Below are 16414 nucleotides of genomic sequence, written 5' to 3'. Positions count from 1 at the left end.
GCGCCTGCGCCGTCGCGTCATCTTCCCGCGACGCGCTTCTGCGCCTTCGCGTTTCCGGCTCCTGGCGTGTCCGCGTGATTTTGAGCGAGTGCTGCCGAGCGGTCGGCCGTAGGGAGCTGGCGAAGTCTGGGGAGTCGTCCTGGGGATCGGGGTGCCTCGGTGGACCCTCGGGGCCCCGCGGAGGTAGGCGATGGCGGCTCCCGGTGGCGGCCCAGGCTCTGCTCAGGCCTCACTGTGATCTCTGACGTGCTGGACGGCTGTTGTGGGGCTTCCCCAGGAGATCACTGAACTTAACCTGCCTCCGCGATTTCATTTTGACCCAGGCTTTGCTCCTCTGTAGTCGCTCTCCTAGCCACCGCTGTCAGTTCCTGGAGCAATCTGCTTTTCTCCAAGGCCAAGGACAGGATTCTGTTTTAGTGATTGGAGGATGGCTGGGTATTCGTCTCTCTCCGCACTACGCTCTACTTCTTTTGTGCCCATCGTGCCACGTTATGCTTAGAGACCCCGCTGAAATGACATTATGTCCAGGTAGAATTAATCATCTCCCTCTTCCATGATCTCATTACTCTAACTACAGGGTTTATTTGATCACACCTTGTGTTGTCGTAATGCCTGTTACTCTGCGAATCCCAGTTTCTTAGGTCCTGACTTGGTCCAGTGACTTTCCTAACATTCGTTTTCATAGCATCTCGCTGCTTGCACTGTCTTCCCTCGCACGTCCCCGCCAATGCTGTTTGTTCTTCACTTGTGTGACTTAGCAAGCCATCGATACTTCTCACTTTTTTTCTCGAAAAGCTTTCATTTCTTGAAAAATAGACTTAGGAGGTACTAATTCCTGGGACAGATCTATTCCGGTGCCTGTTTTTGTTTATCTAGCGAGCTAATAATGGTTTTTGCAGATAAACATACTGTCTTATGTACAGTGATTTGGCTTGGAACTAAATGAAATAGCCCTTGATCTCAAAGAATTGTATTTTCTTTCAACAACAACAAATGTGTTTGTGAGTATTAGTGAAAATTTTGCTTGCGATGTCATTAACTATAGAATATCTTCTGCTTTGTCTGTCGGTTGGCCAAACTAAAATATTTACCATCTGGCCCTTGATAGTGTTTGAGAACACCTGTTGGATGGTGGAGAGGGATTTCTGAGGGACAGAATGATTTCCTGTGCTGACCTTAAATAGGAAGTACATAGAGAAAGGGCATTCCTGGTATGTTAAAGCAAAAGCGAGTGTGAATGAATGAACCTTGGTTTGCTCTGCTTCATCAAAATAGCAATTAGAATAAGTCACACTGATTGCTTTGCTGCTGCTGATGTCGTCTGTGCAGGCTTTTCAGAGTATCGTCGCTGGGGTCGTCCATCTGATATTCCTGACTGTCTTCAGTTGGATATTTCTCATGTTAAGAACTTAGATTCTTTTTTTTTTTCTTCTTCTGTCACTTTTAAGTTTCCTCTATCTCAGTTTTCTTTCCTACAGTTTGAACCTTTCCCGTTTAATTTTATGTCTTCTGCCAGCTCCTTATCTCTAATTTCATCTTAAGCTTCTACACTTAAACATTAACTTTGTTTTCCTTTCATCTTGCTTCTTTTGTCTTTTAGGAAGTCAAGTCTGTTGTGTTTCTAGTTCTGTATTATTTCCTTTGACAAGAAAGTGAATGTTCCAGCCCTGCATGCTTTTCTGGTTCAACTACTGGAAGGCTAAGTCTTACTTATTCTCAAGCATTGCAACCTGCTCTGGGAGGTTTAAGGACATACGTATGCAGCGTGCATACATGTGTATGAATGTATGTATATGTATATATGCATATACATGGGGCATTATGGTACCCCAGATCTTTATGCTTTAAGTGTCTCTTCCATGATTTCAATGAGATGGTTTGTTGGTCATTAGTTAGTCTGTAAAGTTCCACACAGCCTTTTAAAAGAAAGTAGAATGAAAATCATACTTGCATAGGAAAGTTTATAAACAATATGTGCTTTAAAATTTGTTCTTTTTTCCAGGCCTGAGGCAGAGTCACTGAAGTTATTCTGAAATTAGTTCCAGACTACGGACCCTTGGATAACCGTGCACTTATATGAAATCATGGCCGGCTATAAACCTGTAGCGATTCAAACATATCCTATACTTGGTGAGAAAATCACCCAAGACACTCTGTACTGGAACAACTATAAGGTAAAGTATGAGAGGAAATGAAGGAGGAGGGAATTTGGACAATTCTTACCCATTTATGTCAGTGTCTCCAGCTCATGCTGGCAGAACCACTAACTAAAACAACAGTGTGGGTGGATAGTTATTATCTAATTTTTCTTAGAGTTTCATGTCAAAGTTCATACCACTTAATTATTTTGACCATGCAGCCGCGTAACACAGAACATGTGTATAATGGCAGATGAAACTAAAACTTGAATCTTATATACAATGGGACTTTCTTGCCTTTTCTACTCTGAAATTAGCTTCTCTGTACCTCCTAATAATGCTTGCAATGACTTTTTAAAATATATATTGAAAACCTAGAAGATAGAAAAAATTGGGGATTAGGAAGTTTGTGGAAAATGATATTTAATCAGACAATAAAAACCTCAGAAGAGATTGAGCGTTAGTCACCAATTGGAACAGATGCAGCTCAATTGGTGAGTGCTTTTCTGGTTGCATGAGGCCCTGAGTTCAGTGTCCAGCCTTGCACAAACCTATCTGGTGGTGTATGCCTGTAATCCCCACACTTGGGAGGTGAGGCAGGATGCTAAGTTCAGGGTCATCCTTGGTTACTTGGGGACTTTGAAGGTACTCTCAACTGCATGATATTAAGACACTTGATGCTCTCGCAGAGGACCTGGGTTCAGTTTGCAGCACCCACACTGGGTAGCTTACAATTGCCTTTAACTCCAGTTCCGGAGGATTCAGTACCTTCTTGGCCTCAGCAGGCATTTCACACCTGTGCACGTTTAGACAAGCAGATACACACATGAAATTTTAACAAACAGCATAACATAAAACCAAGTAAGAACAGTTTAGATGATGGTTTGTTCTGTTATAGTGGCATAAATGAAAAAAAAATTGAGGGAGGGAAATGACAGTAATTGGCAATGTTTTTGAAAAACATATTGCTTTTGGCTTTGTACTCATAGCTTGAAACAAAACATACTTTCTTAAGAATATGCTAAGACATATAGGAATGTTTATTGAATTATTCAGTGTAATATTGGAATTCTTGAAAAATAAGCCCATTAGATGTGAATCGGCTCAGTTAAATTATAATGTATCTTTATAAAAATGGATGGTAAATGTATTGCTTGTGTGTAGCAATAAAGTGGGTTAGTAGCTGTGAAAATGATGTAGACCTGTTTACATGGTTTGATCATCTTTTATTAACTTAGAGTTGTAGGTAAATGATGCTGGTATAGGCTTAGGTCTTTTTCCTGTGGGGATTCAGAGTAGAGTCAGCAGCTTTGGCTTTCCAACTGTGCGCATTTTCTGTATTGTCAGCAGGGATCATCTAGGGGATGGGCATCAGACTGAGTTTTGCTTCGCTCTTTCTTTTCCCTCATATTTCTATGTAATTACAGTGTACTAACTATTGCTAAGGACTAAAGGAACTGCTCTGTAGGAAATGGCATATGGCTTGCCTTTTTAACTCTGTCAATACTCACTCGCTCTCTCTCTCTCTCTCTCTCTTTTTTTTTTTTAATTAAGACCCCTGTTCAGATTAAGGAATTTGGTGCAGTGTCCAAAGTAGACTTTTCTCCTCAGCCTCCATATAACTATGCGGTCACAGCTTCTTCGAGAGTAAGTACAACTGTTTATGTCTTTGGTCTCATTGCAGAATTTTCTGTTGAGCTATCTAGTGAAATCCTGGTTTTTATCTTACAGATCCACATTTATGGCCGGTACTCTCAAGAGCCTGTAAAAACCTTTTCCCGTTTTAAGGACACAGCATATTGTGCGACTTTTCGACAGGATGGTCAGTTGCTCGTCGCTGGCAGTGAAGATGGTGTAGTTCAACTTTTTGATATAAGTGGGAGGGCTCCCCTCAGGCAGTTTGAAGGCCACACAAAGTAAGTGTTTTTGTTTGGTTTTGTGATGTGTGTTATTTTTCTGTTGAGAGTTCTGTCTGAATCCTTTTTATAAACACATATTAGTTGTGTAAAGATTCTATGTATGTGTACTTTTTATTTCTTGTTGTTCTCAAAGAACTTAACCCGAGTTCTACCTTCCAGTTCATAGAGCTTGTGACTTCGCTAAAATTGTGTGTTTTGATTTGTGATATTTTCCCCTAGATAGATTCAGTGTTCTAACTTTAGTTTCAGGGTTATTAAAGTCATTGCTGAAACTGCTACTTATGTAAAATATCAAAGTGGATTTTTTTGTTTGTTTTTGTTTTTTATTGCAAACTGTCAGGATGTTTGTACCCATCATTGAAACACTCAAAACAGAAACTTTTTAAATGAGAGTCTACTCTATGGCAAGTCTTCTGAAAGAGCTCTTTGTCTATGTTTTTTAAAAAGTACCTTTGCTGGCTTGGAGAGATGGCTCCATGGTTAAATGCAAAAGGTGTAGTTCCCAGCTCTCACACGATGTTCACAGCCATCTGTAAGCACAAGGGCACCAGGCATGCACGGAGTGCACAGACACACATGCACATAAAATAAGTAAATGAAAACTTCAAAAGTTACCTTTGTTACAACATTTAGAACTTAATTTCATCAATTACTAGCATTCTAGAAAATACAATATAAGGCAGTTACTTAATATTGCTAACCTAATAGTAACATTGTATTGCATTTCAGAGTTTGCCTTAAGGACAAACACCTATTTTAAAGGTTTTTCCATTTCTCTTACTTTTTCTTGCACAGACACTCTCTGTTTTCTGAAGTTGACTATGTATTTACTTCTTGTATGTGTGTATCCCGGTGTATTCATGTTATGGCATGCCTGAGGAGGTTAAAGGACAACATTTAGGAGTTGATTCTCTCCTCTCACCATGAGGTCCCAGAGATGACTTTACTCAGTGAGTCATCTCGCTGGCCTGAACCTCAGAGATTTGTTTTGTTTTGTTTTGTTTTGTTTTGTTTTGTTTTGTTTTGTTTTTCGAGACAGGGTTTCTCTTTGTAGCCCTGGCTGTCCTGGAACTCACTCTGTAGACCAGGCTGGCCTTGAACTCAGAAATTCGCCTGCCTCTGCCTCCCAAGTGCTGGGATTAAAGGCGTTTGTTACCACGCATAGCCCAAGATCTTTTTTTAAATCTATGAAGGAACATTTTATGTTAAAAGATGTCAACAGTAGTTTTCCCCTTGGTTTGTATGTAATCTGTTGACTTTTGATCTTTCAGAGCAGTTCATACAGTAGATTTTACAGCTGACAAATATCACGTGGTCTCGGGAGCTGATGACTATACTGTTAAATTATGGGATATTCCAAACTCTAAAGAAATTCTGACATTCAAAGAACATTCTGATTATGTGAGGTGCGGCTGTGCTAGCAAACTGAACCCAGACCTTTTTGTAACAGGTTGGTGATCTATTTCTACTTCATTGCTGTAGATTCTCTTGGAGTGGAGGGGTTTGAATGCTTGTTAATGGAGCTGAGGTTGTCTGTTAGTGGTAGAGCACTAGCCTAGCCTAGAAAGTATGTATTCTCAGCCTCATAAATCATAAAATAATAAAGGTTTGAATAAAGTCTGCTATTTTTTATTTTCTTTTTCTTCTCTTGATAGTGGGTTGTGCTGTCTTCTAAATGTGTTTGGGGATAGCTTCAGGGTGTCTTTAAAGAGTCATAGGTGTCAGGTTGTAGTGAGCCCATGGTACCTGGTTATCAGAGAACAGCTGTAGCAGCCATGGCACTGTGAGCTGTGCAGTAGGCACAGCTCAGTTTATGGAGGTGTCTGTCTAGATTCTCAGATGGTGTCATGGTGGCAGGAGTCTGAAGGTCAGAGGCAGTTAGATTTTGTGTAGTGTTATACAGTGCTGCAGAAACAATACTAGCAGAAGGCTTGGAAATGTGTGTTTTCAAAAAATCTCATGCAGTGTTTTTCTCCTTTTGATCTTAATGAGTGGATAGACAAACTTTTTATTGTTTTAAAGAACAAAATTTACATAATACAAACTTTGGCATTTCAGGATCATATGATCATACTGTGAAGATGTTCGATGCCCGGACAAATAAGAATGTTCTCTGTGTGGAGCATGGGCAGCCAGTGGAGAGTGTCCTCCTTTTCCCCTCAGGAGGGCTTCTGGTGTCTGCAGGTACTGCGTCTCAGAATAGCTTTCACCACTACTGTTGCTCTCAAATAGACTAGATTTCTCTTCATAAGTTCCCATTTGTAAATTATTGGTGTGCACCTGAGTTACATGGTAAGGTGTTGCTCCGTTGGTAGGTAAGTTGGGCCAGTAGTTGTCACTTACTGTATCTGACTTACACTGACTGACACTGGGGTGTTCGCATGTCAGCTCTAATGCCTTAGACAGTCCTTCCAAGTGCTTAGTGTTCTGTTTTACAGTTAAGTAAATAAACGAAACTAGTTTGTCCAAGGCAACACTGTGAGTGGCAGACCTGAAGTCCTGGAGTGTGAGAACTTGATAGATTAGGTATGTGTCCCATGTGACCCCAGAAGCCTACTTCTGTTATTCCAGCAAAGAAATCTGTGGCTTTGTCAGCCTCCCCCCCCCCCCAGTGTAGAGTCATGCTGGTCTCCTTTCCGGTGTCACTTGACTAGTTCCTGTCTAGTAACAGCATGTGTGCTGGAGAGGATACAATGTAGAATTAAATAGACCTCGATACACTTTCATCAAACTGTAGTCAAGAGGGGTTTGATTATGTTTACCAAAATGAATTTTATAATCATAATTTTTTATTTGTCACTAAAGCAAAAGTGTTGATATCAGGAAATGTATTCACCTGGCACTATATAGCTTTATGTTCCTTCTTTTTTAAAAAAATCTTTTATATATTTTCTGGTACCTGTTTAACTTAAAATTCTTTTTTATGTCATTGTCAGATATAACTCTTTCTTACTGTTTTAAGAAGTGGAAACAAAACCAAGTTTGATGGGGAAGATGGAGATCTGTATGCTGCTCTCCTCTGTCACCAGCTATTTGTGTAACCCTGGGCAGCCCTTTAGTACTCCTGTGCCCTGAGAAGGAGGGATTGTCTTAGATGAGTAGCTGCAAACTGATTCTTATAATCGTCACATTCTAATGGGAAGGTTGGCATTGTGAGCTGAGTGCCAGCTCAGGGTCTCTAGCCAGGCAGCTGAGAACCCCTTTTCCCCACGCACGCTGTTCTATCCCACTTCCACTTGGTGTTTTCTTGAAAACATTTATAATTTATTTTATGTACATAGATGGTCTGCCTGTGTACCGCACCATGCAGTGCCCTCATAGCTCAGAAGAGGGTGTCAGATTCACTGGCACTGGATGTATGGATGGCTGTGAGTTACCGTATGGATGCTGGGAACTGAGCCCAGGTCCTGTGTACGATCAGCAAGTGCTCGTAGCTGCTGAGGCATTTCTCCAGCTCCTATTAATGTATTCTTTGAAGTCATAGGACTGAGTCACCTACTAAGGGTCTTTCTGAGTAAAATTACTGGGAAGTCTTTTTGCTTTGTGGGGTTCATAGGAAACAGTATCTACATCATTTCTGTAGCTGTACAGTATTCCTTAAGTTTGTTTTTATTAGTCTGTTTTATTACTGTGTACATGGTGGAGTTCAAAGGCAACTTTGAGGCGTCAGCTGTCTGCTGCCCTGTGGATCCCAGGATTACACTTGGGTCTCCAGGCTTGGTGGGACGTGCCTTTACCTGCTGAACCATCTGACAGGCTCAGCATTTCTTTCAGGGAACTTGTTATACTCTTCCTTAAAAAATATTTTCAGTTTCCTATTTGTTTTGCTGTGCTTAAAATAAGCAGTAACATAGTCATGGTAACATTTCTGTGAGTCAGGGCTCCCAAGCACCACAGGCAGTGCTAGCTGCTGCTCAGCCCCACCCTAGGGAGCTCCAGAGGGAAGTGCTTCTTAGATCCTCATCGCTCTGATCGGATAGGCAGAATATCAAACAACTGCTTGTTTCTCTCCACAGGAGGCCGTTATGTTAAAGTCTGGGACATGTTAAAAGGAGGACAGCTGCTTGTGTCTTTGAAAAATCATCACAAGACTGTGACATGTTTGTGTCTGAGCAGCTCTGGACAGAGGTTACTCTCCGGCTCACTGGATAGGTAGCATTTTAGTTTTCTTGTTCATTGTTGTTAGCATTTACTACTTGATAAATTGAGTTATTTTAGCAATATTTGTGATAAAAGATGTTCTAATGGTTTTCATAGAGGATAAAAACTATTGCTTTGGAAATAGTTTGACCTCCTATATTTACGTACAACTACTTATTTTTCCCCAGGAATAATTTTATCTATTATTTTAACTTATATACTTGAACACCACTGGCCTTTTGAAATAGTCTATTTTCCTATAGTTTCTTTTAAAGTCATTTTATATGTACATAAATGTTTTGAAATTATTATTCTGAAGATATGTTCTAGGTTACATTCTTTAAAATTTAAAACCTCAGCCAGGAGTATTAGCCCATACATTTAATCCCAGCACTTGGGAGACAGAGACAGGTGGAACGGTGTAAGTTCAAGGCCAGCTTGGTCTACATTGTGAGTTCCAGGATAGTTAGGGCTATAGAAAGACCCTGTGTCAAAAACAAAAACAAAGTAAAAATATTAAAAGCTCATACGAATATTTCTTGCATGAAGTGGTACAAGCACTATGGTTTTCAGTGGATGTTTGGAGCCCAGAGGCTGTGGCTCGGGGGCTACAATGCTCACTTACGTGTTTAAGTGCCATCTGCAGCATCGAAATAGCCAAGTTAAGGATTCTATTTTTGATGTTCTAAAACTGTGTTGTCAAGTAAGCCCATAGCACAGGCTGCATGTGTAATTTTAAATGATTAGTAGCCACGTTAAAGGAGGTTAAAAAGTAAAAATTGTTTTTAAGTAACATATTTCATGTACTCTATTATCTAACATAAAAGTAAAAGTTATAATACATGGATTGCTAGTTCAACATGTAATCTGACTACTTAGTAACATACTGGAAGTGAATATTGTTTCTAAAATGTATGCCATAATATAATATTTTATAAAAGTTCATGTAGTGTTTAAACGTACCCCATTTTCTTTAGCTTCATGTCCAGGTTCAGTAGGCACACGTAGCTGGTGTCCGCAGGGTTGTGGGACTTACTTTTTTCTTGGTAATTTTGTCTGCAGGCTGCCATTTCTTCCCTGCCCCTAAGAAAAGACTTGCAATGCTATTGCCATGCAGGGATGCAGGCCAGGGCTGCTGCTGCTGTGCCCAGTGGAGGACTGTGCTGGGGACCCTGCTGGGGGCTCACCATCGGCTCACCCGTCCTTTGTTTTCACACCTCTGTCTCATCTTCAGATGACACGGGGTCATTGTCTCTTAATTTTATAAATGTGTAATCAGTCTTTATTCGAACCTGGTTAGTGCTCAGAACAGTTTTTCAGCGAGCTTGGGGCTGAAGTGTTTTGTAATTAATACCATGTCTGTGTCTCTTATGGACAGTGTAAAATTTAGTATTCATATAGTTTGCTAAACAGAGACTTTGCATTTTACGTGCACGCGTTTCTGAGGTGACCTCCGAGTTTTCTCTCCCAGGAAAGTGAAGGTCTACAGCACCACTTCCTACAAAGTCGTCCACAGCTTTGACTACGCAGCTTCAATCTTGAGTCTGGCACTTTCTGTAAGTGATTTCAGCTCGTTTCAAAATGTTACAAACCCTGCCTATGAAGTAAAAGTAAAATGGATTCTCTGGGCTCTCTCTGCCTTTGGATTTAAGTAAGGCACGTTAGCTTGTTTGAGTCAAGACAGTTGCTAGGGCGTGTCACTTTTTGATAACTGAGTGGCTCCTATGAGGTGGCACCTTGGCTGGGCTAGGAAGCTGTAGCTCTTTCTTCAGCAAATGCAAGGGTGCTGCAGCACCTGAGAAGGGCGGGCTTCAGAAACGGTGGAGGGGAGGGGCTGCAGAGCGGCACTGTGCTTCCTGGAGTAGTCACTGTCAGGTTTCACCTGGAGGCACAATTTGCACAAGAGGATATTAGAATATGTTATAAGGAAGTCTCAACCCAGAGAGGAAAAGTAAAGAGAAGATAATTGTGGGAGCCAGCTTACGAAAGTCGTGCCATTAGAGGGTCCTTTTTGTATTCAGAGAATTTAGAAAATTACTTTGAAATTTGTTAAGATGCCATTAGCATCTTATTAGCATCTCTGCCAGTATTAAGGTTCTCATCACACTTCACTGGGAGTGCTGTGTGAGGCTAAGGTCTCTCCTTAACATGGTGCCCTGGAGGAAAAAGTGATTTTGCTGTAACAGTTTGGATAGATCATTGTTAGGAGTGTTTGCATTGAGTAGAACTGTGGGTAATAAGGTAAGTAGCAGACATGATGTAAATGATGTTTTGAGTTAAATGTACTATAAAATGTTGGTTAAAGTTGATTTTTCTGATTACCATCAGCATCAAGATGAGACGATAGTTGTAGGAATGACCAACGGAATACTGAGTGTTAAACACCGGAAGTCTGAAGCAAAGAAGGCGTCTCTTCCGAGGAGAAGGAGGCCTGCATATCGAACCTTTATTAAAGGAAAAATTTACTTGAAGCAACGGGTGATTATGTGCTTTTTTAAAATGTGACATTTCTTAGAAGGGTCAATTCCACTTGTTCCTGGGATTTACTGTAAAATAGGATCCACCTAATACCTACATTTACCTTGCTTCTTACTCCACCAAAGTTGCTTCCAGATGGCTGGACATTGTTGAAGAATAGTGGGGAGCATGAGCTACTTATTTAATACCTTGAATCATGCAATAATAAAGTACTTTCTCCTCTTCAAAATAGTATCTGTCACCCACTCTCTGATTTGGTCCTCTAAATGGCGCAAAGCTGTAATGTCTCCCTGGTGTTGCAGAGGGCGGAGCTGTAAAGTTCCACTGACTCAGGAGTTCACTAGAGGGATGAAAATTGGATCGTAGTCTCTCTGGCTTGTTTTCATTTCTCTATATGCAGTCACACCGCCTGCCTTATTCATAGTTTATCTGTCTGTCTTTCCTTCTTTGTACTTAGTTCTTTCAGCAATTTTGCTCAGAATAGAGCCACTTGGATATGTATACGCTAAAAATTATAAGTATAAACATATTAATGTGGCAAAGTATATCACTTAGCTTATGAGCCTAGGAACATTATTTGTGCTGCAGTGTAAAAGTATCCTGACTTTAAAATGTATCACTTTATTATGAAAACATTTGTTTTTAATGGAACTGTGTCTATACTAACGTTCTTCCTCTATAAATTTTGCTCTTTCATTCAGGATGACATCATGGTCAATAGGCCAGCAAAGAAGCACCTAGAATGGTATGACAGGGATCTGAAAAGTTTTCGGATCTCAAAGGCCCTCGACAGAGTCCTGGAGGTGAGTGAGAGCTATTTTTCACTTTTTTTTTTTTTTTTAAAAGATTTATTTATTTATTTATTTATTATTTATTTATTTATTTATTATATGTAAGTAACTGTAGCTGTCATCAGAAACTCCAGAAGAGGGCGCCAGATCTTGTTATGGATGGTTGTGAGCCACCATGTGGTTGCTGGGATTTGAACTCAGGACCTTCAGAAGAGCAGTCAGGTGCTCTTACCTGCTGAGCCATCTCACCAGCCCTTCACTTATTTTTAAATCGTGTTTGCGGTGGGCATGTATTTCTTCCCTCTTAGTTTGCTTTCTGTTGCTGTGCGAAGACCATGACCAGAGCAACTTTGGGATGAAAGGGGTTTCAGCTTATGGCTGATATAGATTGTTTATATATTTTATTAGTATATATCTACGCTTAATTATATAATTATATATAATTTATACCTAATTGTCTATGTTATATGTAAGTATATAATACTTACATTGTAAATATTAGAATTTATATGTTATAATTTGTAATCCGTCATGAAGTTGAAAGTCAGGGCAGGAGCCAGAGGCAGAAACCTGGAGGCAGGAGCTGAGGTTGATACCACAGAGGAATACTGCTTACTGGCTTCCTCCCAGTGTCTTGCTCAGCTTGCTTGTACAACCCAGAACCACCTCCCAGGGTGTTACCCCCAAGTGGGCTGGGCCCCTACATCAAGGAAATGCCCCATAGACTTGTCCATAGGCTGGTATAATGGAGGTAGTGTGGTTTTTTGTTTTTTGTTTTTTGTTTTTTTTTTTTTCCAAGACAGGGTTTCTCTGTATAGCCCTGGCTGTCCTGGAACTCACTTTGTAGACCAGGCTGGCCTCGAACTCAGAAATCCGCCTGCCTCTGCCTCTCAAGTGCTGGGATTAAAGGTGTGCACCACCACCGCCTGGCATGGAGGTAGATTTCAACTTAAGTTCCCTCTTTGCAGGTGAACTCTGCTTATGATAAAAAATAAAAATAAAAAATATCTAAGGTAGGGGTCTGTTACTAAACTGGAGCTTACCAGGTAGCTGAATTGGCTGGCCAGTGAGCTCCAAGGACCCTCTTTGCCTCCTAGCACTGGGATTAGAAGTGTGTGCTGCTGTGCCTAACTACTGAGGAGCATTGCAGTAATCATTGTAGTCTCCGCTGTAGAGGCTCTTGCCTCCTATCCTATCCTAGCACTTGGGAGGCTGAGGCGGGCAGATCACAAGTTGAGGTTAAGCTGGGCTGCATAGTGAAATTCAAGGTCAGCTAAGGCTGCAGTGTGAGGCTCTGTCAGAGACAAAGGGCTAGGACATGTGGGGGATCCATTAGTGATTATGATTACCATGACTTGGGATTGTGAAGATGAGCATGACACTTACTGCTGCTAGCGATCTGTTTCTGTCTGTTCTGTTCTTTCGGATGCACTGACTGTGAGCATTTTTCTAGCCTAACTGTGTGATAAAGACCCCTGAGGTTACAGTTTCCATCATAAAGGAACTGAATCGGAGAGGCGTCCTTGCCAACGCTCTCGCAGGTCGGGACGAGAAGGAGATTACCCGGGTCCTTAACTTTCTGATAAGGTATGTTTGTGGTTTAGGTCCTCCGTTACAGTGAGAGACACCTGTCTTTGCCCTTCTGGTGGAGCAGGCCATGTTTGTTTTAGGGGGTTGGTTTTTTTTTTTTTTTTTTTTGTGAGGCTTACAAGATTGATTAAAAAGAAGTTTTGCTTTGCAGGAATCTGTCTCAGCCCAGGTTTGCTCCTGTTTTGATTAATGCTGCTGAGATCATCATCGGTAGGTAGCTGTGAACCGTAGGCATTTCAACGTGAGGAATTGGGACTGGAGAGCTCAGGGGTAGAGCATTCCTATGTCCAGGCCCCTGAGTTTGAGCTTCAGCATCTTAAAAAATAAATTAAAAAAAAAAAAAAGGACCTGAAACAGAAAACCCAGAGGTATCTGTGCAATTAATTACAATGTGGCAAAATGTTAGGTAGCAGATTTGAGTTGACGGGCTAGGGTAATACAGCCTTCCATAAGCATCTCTAACCATGGTGTCTGTTCTGACCTCCTTATGGTCTCCATTGCACATCTCTCAGGATAGCTGTCTGCTGAGTTTGTATAGAGGCCTTTGCTTGAAGTCCGTGCCTACTACCCACAGGATAGAAAGCAACCCCTCTGACTGGAAGAGATTAGCAACATAAGATGGTTTCTTACCGTGACAAGCGAGAACACGCTAAGACATGCAGGGCCCCGTCTCCAGCCTTTGCTTGCTGGGTGAATCTCAGCTCTCTTTTTTTCTAGAGTGCTGGGTTATGTAACTGAAGCTCACTGGGGCCATCCTTTTTTCCCTTCCTTAAAGCCACAAGGAAGGGAGTGAGCTGCCTGCTTCTGAGGACATAGGATAGGGACCTTCATTTCACTTACAAATCCAAAGTTCACTATTTGTGAATTGCATTTGGTCCAGGCGCACCCTCACTGCATCCTAGTCACACCCTCAGGCATCTCTTCCTACAGCCTGCACTTGATACTTTGTTTCAGGCTTGCTACAGGTCAACAGCGGCTTCCTCAATCACTCTCCGTCTGTGTTTTGGAGACCCTTTCTCTGCTCCAACCTGAAGTTTACCATTGAGCTCAGCTAGTGGTCTTGAGGCTGAGGGTACAGCTGTCGGCCAGGTGTTCAGTTTATTTTTCTTTTTTATGGGTGCTGGGAATCAGGTTCAGATTTAAAGCTTGCAGAGCAAACACTTTATCCACAGCCGTCTCCCCAACCCCCAGTCTTCTAATTCTTAACAGGAAAAGAAGACTCCCTTCCCTGTATTTTGTATCATTATTTCTTTTCAAAAATGCGTTTAATCAGATGTATTGTTATGCTCCCTGTAAATCACAAATTACTTATTAAAAGTACTGGTATTCAGTGTCTTAATATACTTTTTCTAAATAATGATTTCACTTATAGAAAATGTTTCTAGTTAATGTATTTTTCTGTCCCTTTAGATATATATTTACCTGTGATTGGCCAGTCATCAGTAGTTGATAAAAAGTTTATAGTACTTCAAGGACTTGTAGAAAAAGAAATTGATTACCAAAGAGAACTCCTAGAGACCTTGGGGATGATGGACATGCTATTTGCTACCATGACACGGAATGACAGTGACCCTGTGTCAGAGCATGTGCCTGCTGAACTCCCAGAGGAGAAGACAGAGTCACCAACGCAGCCCAGCGACGCGGACAAGAACTCCTAACCTGGTGTTGTTTGACTCTATTATGGAGAAGAAGGCAGCTTCAGTACACTCAAAAGGAGAATTGAGAGAAGTTTTATGGAAGAGACTGGACTAATTAAAATTGGGACATAAGTACCTGTTTCAAGATGTGGTTTTCCACGTATTGATCTATTTGGTGTGGTCTTCAGCTAGAAGATCTTAGTTGTCTTGGTCACAGTGTCTGTCGACCTTGGATGAGTTGATTGTGACCTTAATGGAGCCAAAATCTCAGTTGCCGTGGGGCCTCGTGGCCCTCTGGAGGGGTTTCCAAGGGGCAGAGTCCTGCCAAGTGAACAGAACCCTGGTTTGGTTTTCTGCTTCTAGCCTGGGAAATCCGAAGAACAACAGCAGCAAAGCATCCTTCGCTGTCCTCAGTGTCCCGGGGAGCTTCCCGTCCCTCTCGCTGGTCTCTTCAGAGTCTTGAGTCATGTGCCTTCATCAGCTGCTTGTGGGGCTGTCTTCCAAGTGTGGTGGATCATTGAACATTGCCCTGGAAATGCGTTTAGGGCGTGATGAGTCTGTTTTGTCACCTACAGATTGTGCCCTCCACCAGTGTTTTCTTTAGCCTTGTCTGTCCAGAGAGCTCTGACTGAACCAATTCCGGCTCCTCAGCCTGCTGCCTTCCTTCCAGCTTCACCGTGCTTCGGTTGTCCTCTCCTCTATAGTAAAGGCCTTTCAGCCTGCGTGTGTGCTTTGGCAAAGTGTATCATGCATATGTAACCCTCCAGAACAATTCTCTTATCTGTACTTCACATTTCTTTTTCTCTGTCCTTCACTTTCTGGGTCAGACTCAAACAGCAGCAGTTTGCTTTGAAAATTTATGTTTCTGAAAGTTCATTGTAAATTATATTTTTTTATAAAGAGATTCTTTTCTTCTTGGCTTTCTGAGGTGTATCAATTCCTGATGGGCAATCAGTGGCTTTGACCAGCATACTGACTACACGGCTGTGGCTTCCCTGCCTGCCTTCAGTGACCCCACTTAGGTTAATACGTAGCTGGTGATGGCATCTCGAGCTAAGGACATTTTTGGGGGAAAGAGTATAATGATTCTGCCTCATAATCTCAGTCGTGTAAATTTAGAGTTTTTTCTTTTTCTTTTCTTTTTTTTTGCCCAAGACAGGGTTTCTCTGTGTAGCTTTGGCTGTCTTGGAACACCCTGTGACCAAACTGGCTTCGAACTCAGATCCACCTGCCTTTGCCTCCCAAGCACAGGAATTAAAGGTGTGTTCCACCATCTGACTAAATTTAGGTTTTCTTAAAGCACAAAGGGACACATTAAGAATGTTCTGGTATGTGCTGGGCAGTGGTGGTGCACGCCTTTGATCCCAGCACTTGGGAGGCAGAGGCAGGCGGATTTCTGAGTTCGAGGCCAGCCTGGTCTACAGAGTGAGTTCCAGGACAGCCAGGGCTACACAGAGAAACCCTGTATCGAAAAACAAAAACAAACAACAACAACAAGAAGAATGTTCTGGTATGGACACATGTTCAACAGTAGGGTAGTGTCCTTTCATGAGCTGAAGCTGTTCCGCAGTACAGTGGCTTGTAAGGAACCTGGGCTTGCTTTGAGTAATTACAACATTAGTCAAAAAGGAGAGGCTGTGCTTTTTTTGAGAAGGTTGACTTACTAAATAAAACCATTTAAATAACTCTCGTTAGGTATGCAGAGAGTTTACACTAGCAAT

General features: G+C 41.6%; 1 protein-coding gene across 2 annotated transcripts; it reads left to right on the top strand.

Annotated features, from left to right (window-relative positions):
• The first annotated feature begins 72 nt into the window (after window positions 1–72).
• Utp15 (UTP15 small subunit processome component) lies at window positions 73–15737 on the top strand. Of its 2 annotated transcripts, XM_029544156.1 has the most exons (14): window positions 77–183; window positions 324–528; window positions 2003–2174; window positions 3693–3785; window positions 3870–4054; window positions 5329–5507; window positions 6116–6241; window positions 8074–8209; window positions 9669–9753; window positions 10526–10675; window positions 11377–11478; window positions 12920–13053; window positions 13208–13266; window positions 14467–15737. In XM_029544156.1, exons 3-14 carry the CDS (start codon window positions 2085–2087, stop codon window positions 14712–14714), a joined length of 1587 nt encoding a protein of 528 aa, XP_029400016.1. In that variant the 5' UTR covers window positions 77–183; window positions 324–528; window positions 2003–2084; the 3' UTR covers window positions 14715–15737. The 2 variants fall into 2 exon arrangements, with proteins under 2 accessions (XP_021064132.1, XP_029400016.1); XM_021208473.2 differs by lacking the exon at window positions 324–528 and having other exon boundaries at window positions 73–183.
• The last annotated feature ends 677 nt before the right edge of the window (window positions 15738–16414 follow it).

This window comes from Mus pahari, chromosome 11 (genome assembly GCF_900095145.1).
Source record: "Mus pahari chromosome 11, PAHARI_EIJ_v1.1, whole genome shotgun sequence".
NCBI classification, from domain to species: domain Eukaryota; kingdom Metazoa; phylum Chordata; class Mammalia; order Rodentia; family Muridae; genus Mus; species Mus pahari.
Note: the sequence above shows the minus strand (reverse complement) of the source record. Positions and strands in the feature narration are given on the sequence as shown.

Excerpts from the sequence above, each read along its gene's own strand:
- Utp15 (XM_021208473.2), top strand. The coding sequence starts at position 2,085 with ATGGCCGGCTATAAACCTGTAGCGATTCAAACATATCCTATACTTGGT. Across the intron at positions 4,055-5,328 it reads CAGTTTGAAGGCCACACAAA|AGCAGTTCATACAGTAGATT; the intron begins GTAAGTGTTTTT and ends TTGATCTTTCAG. Across the intron at positions 6,242-8,073 it reads AGGGCTTCTGGTGTCTGCAG|GAGGCCGTTATGTTAAAGTC; the intron begins GTACTGCGTCTC and ends TTCTCTCCACAG.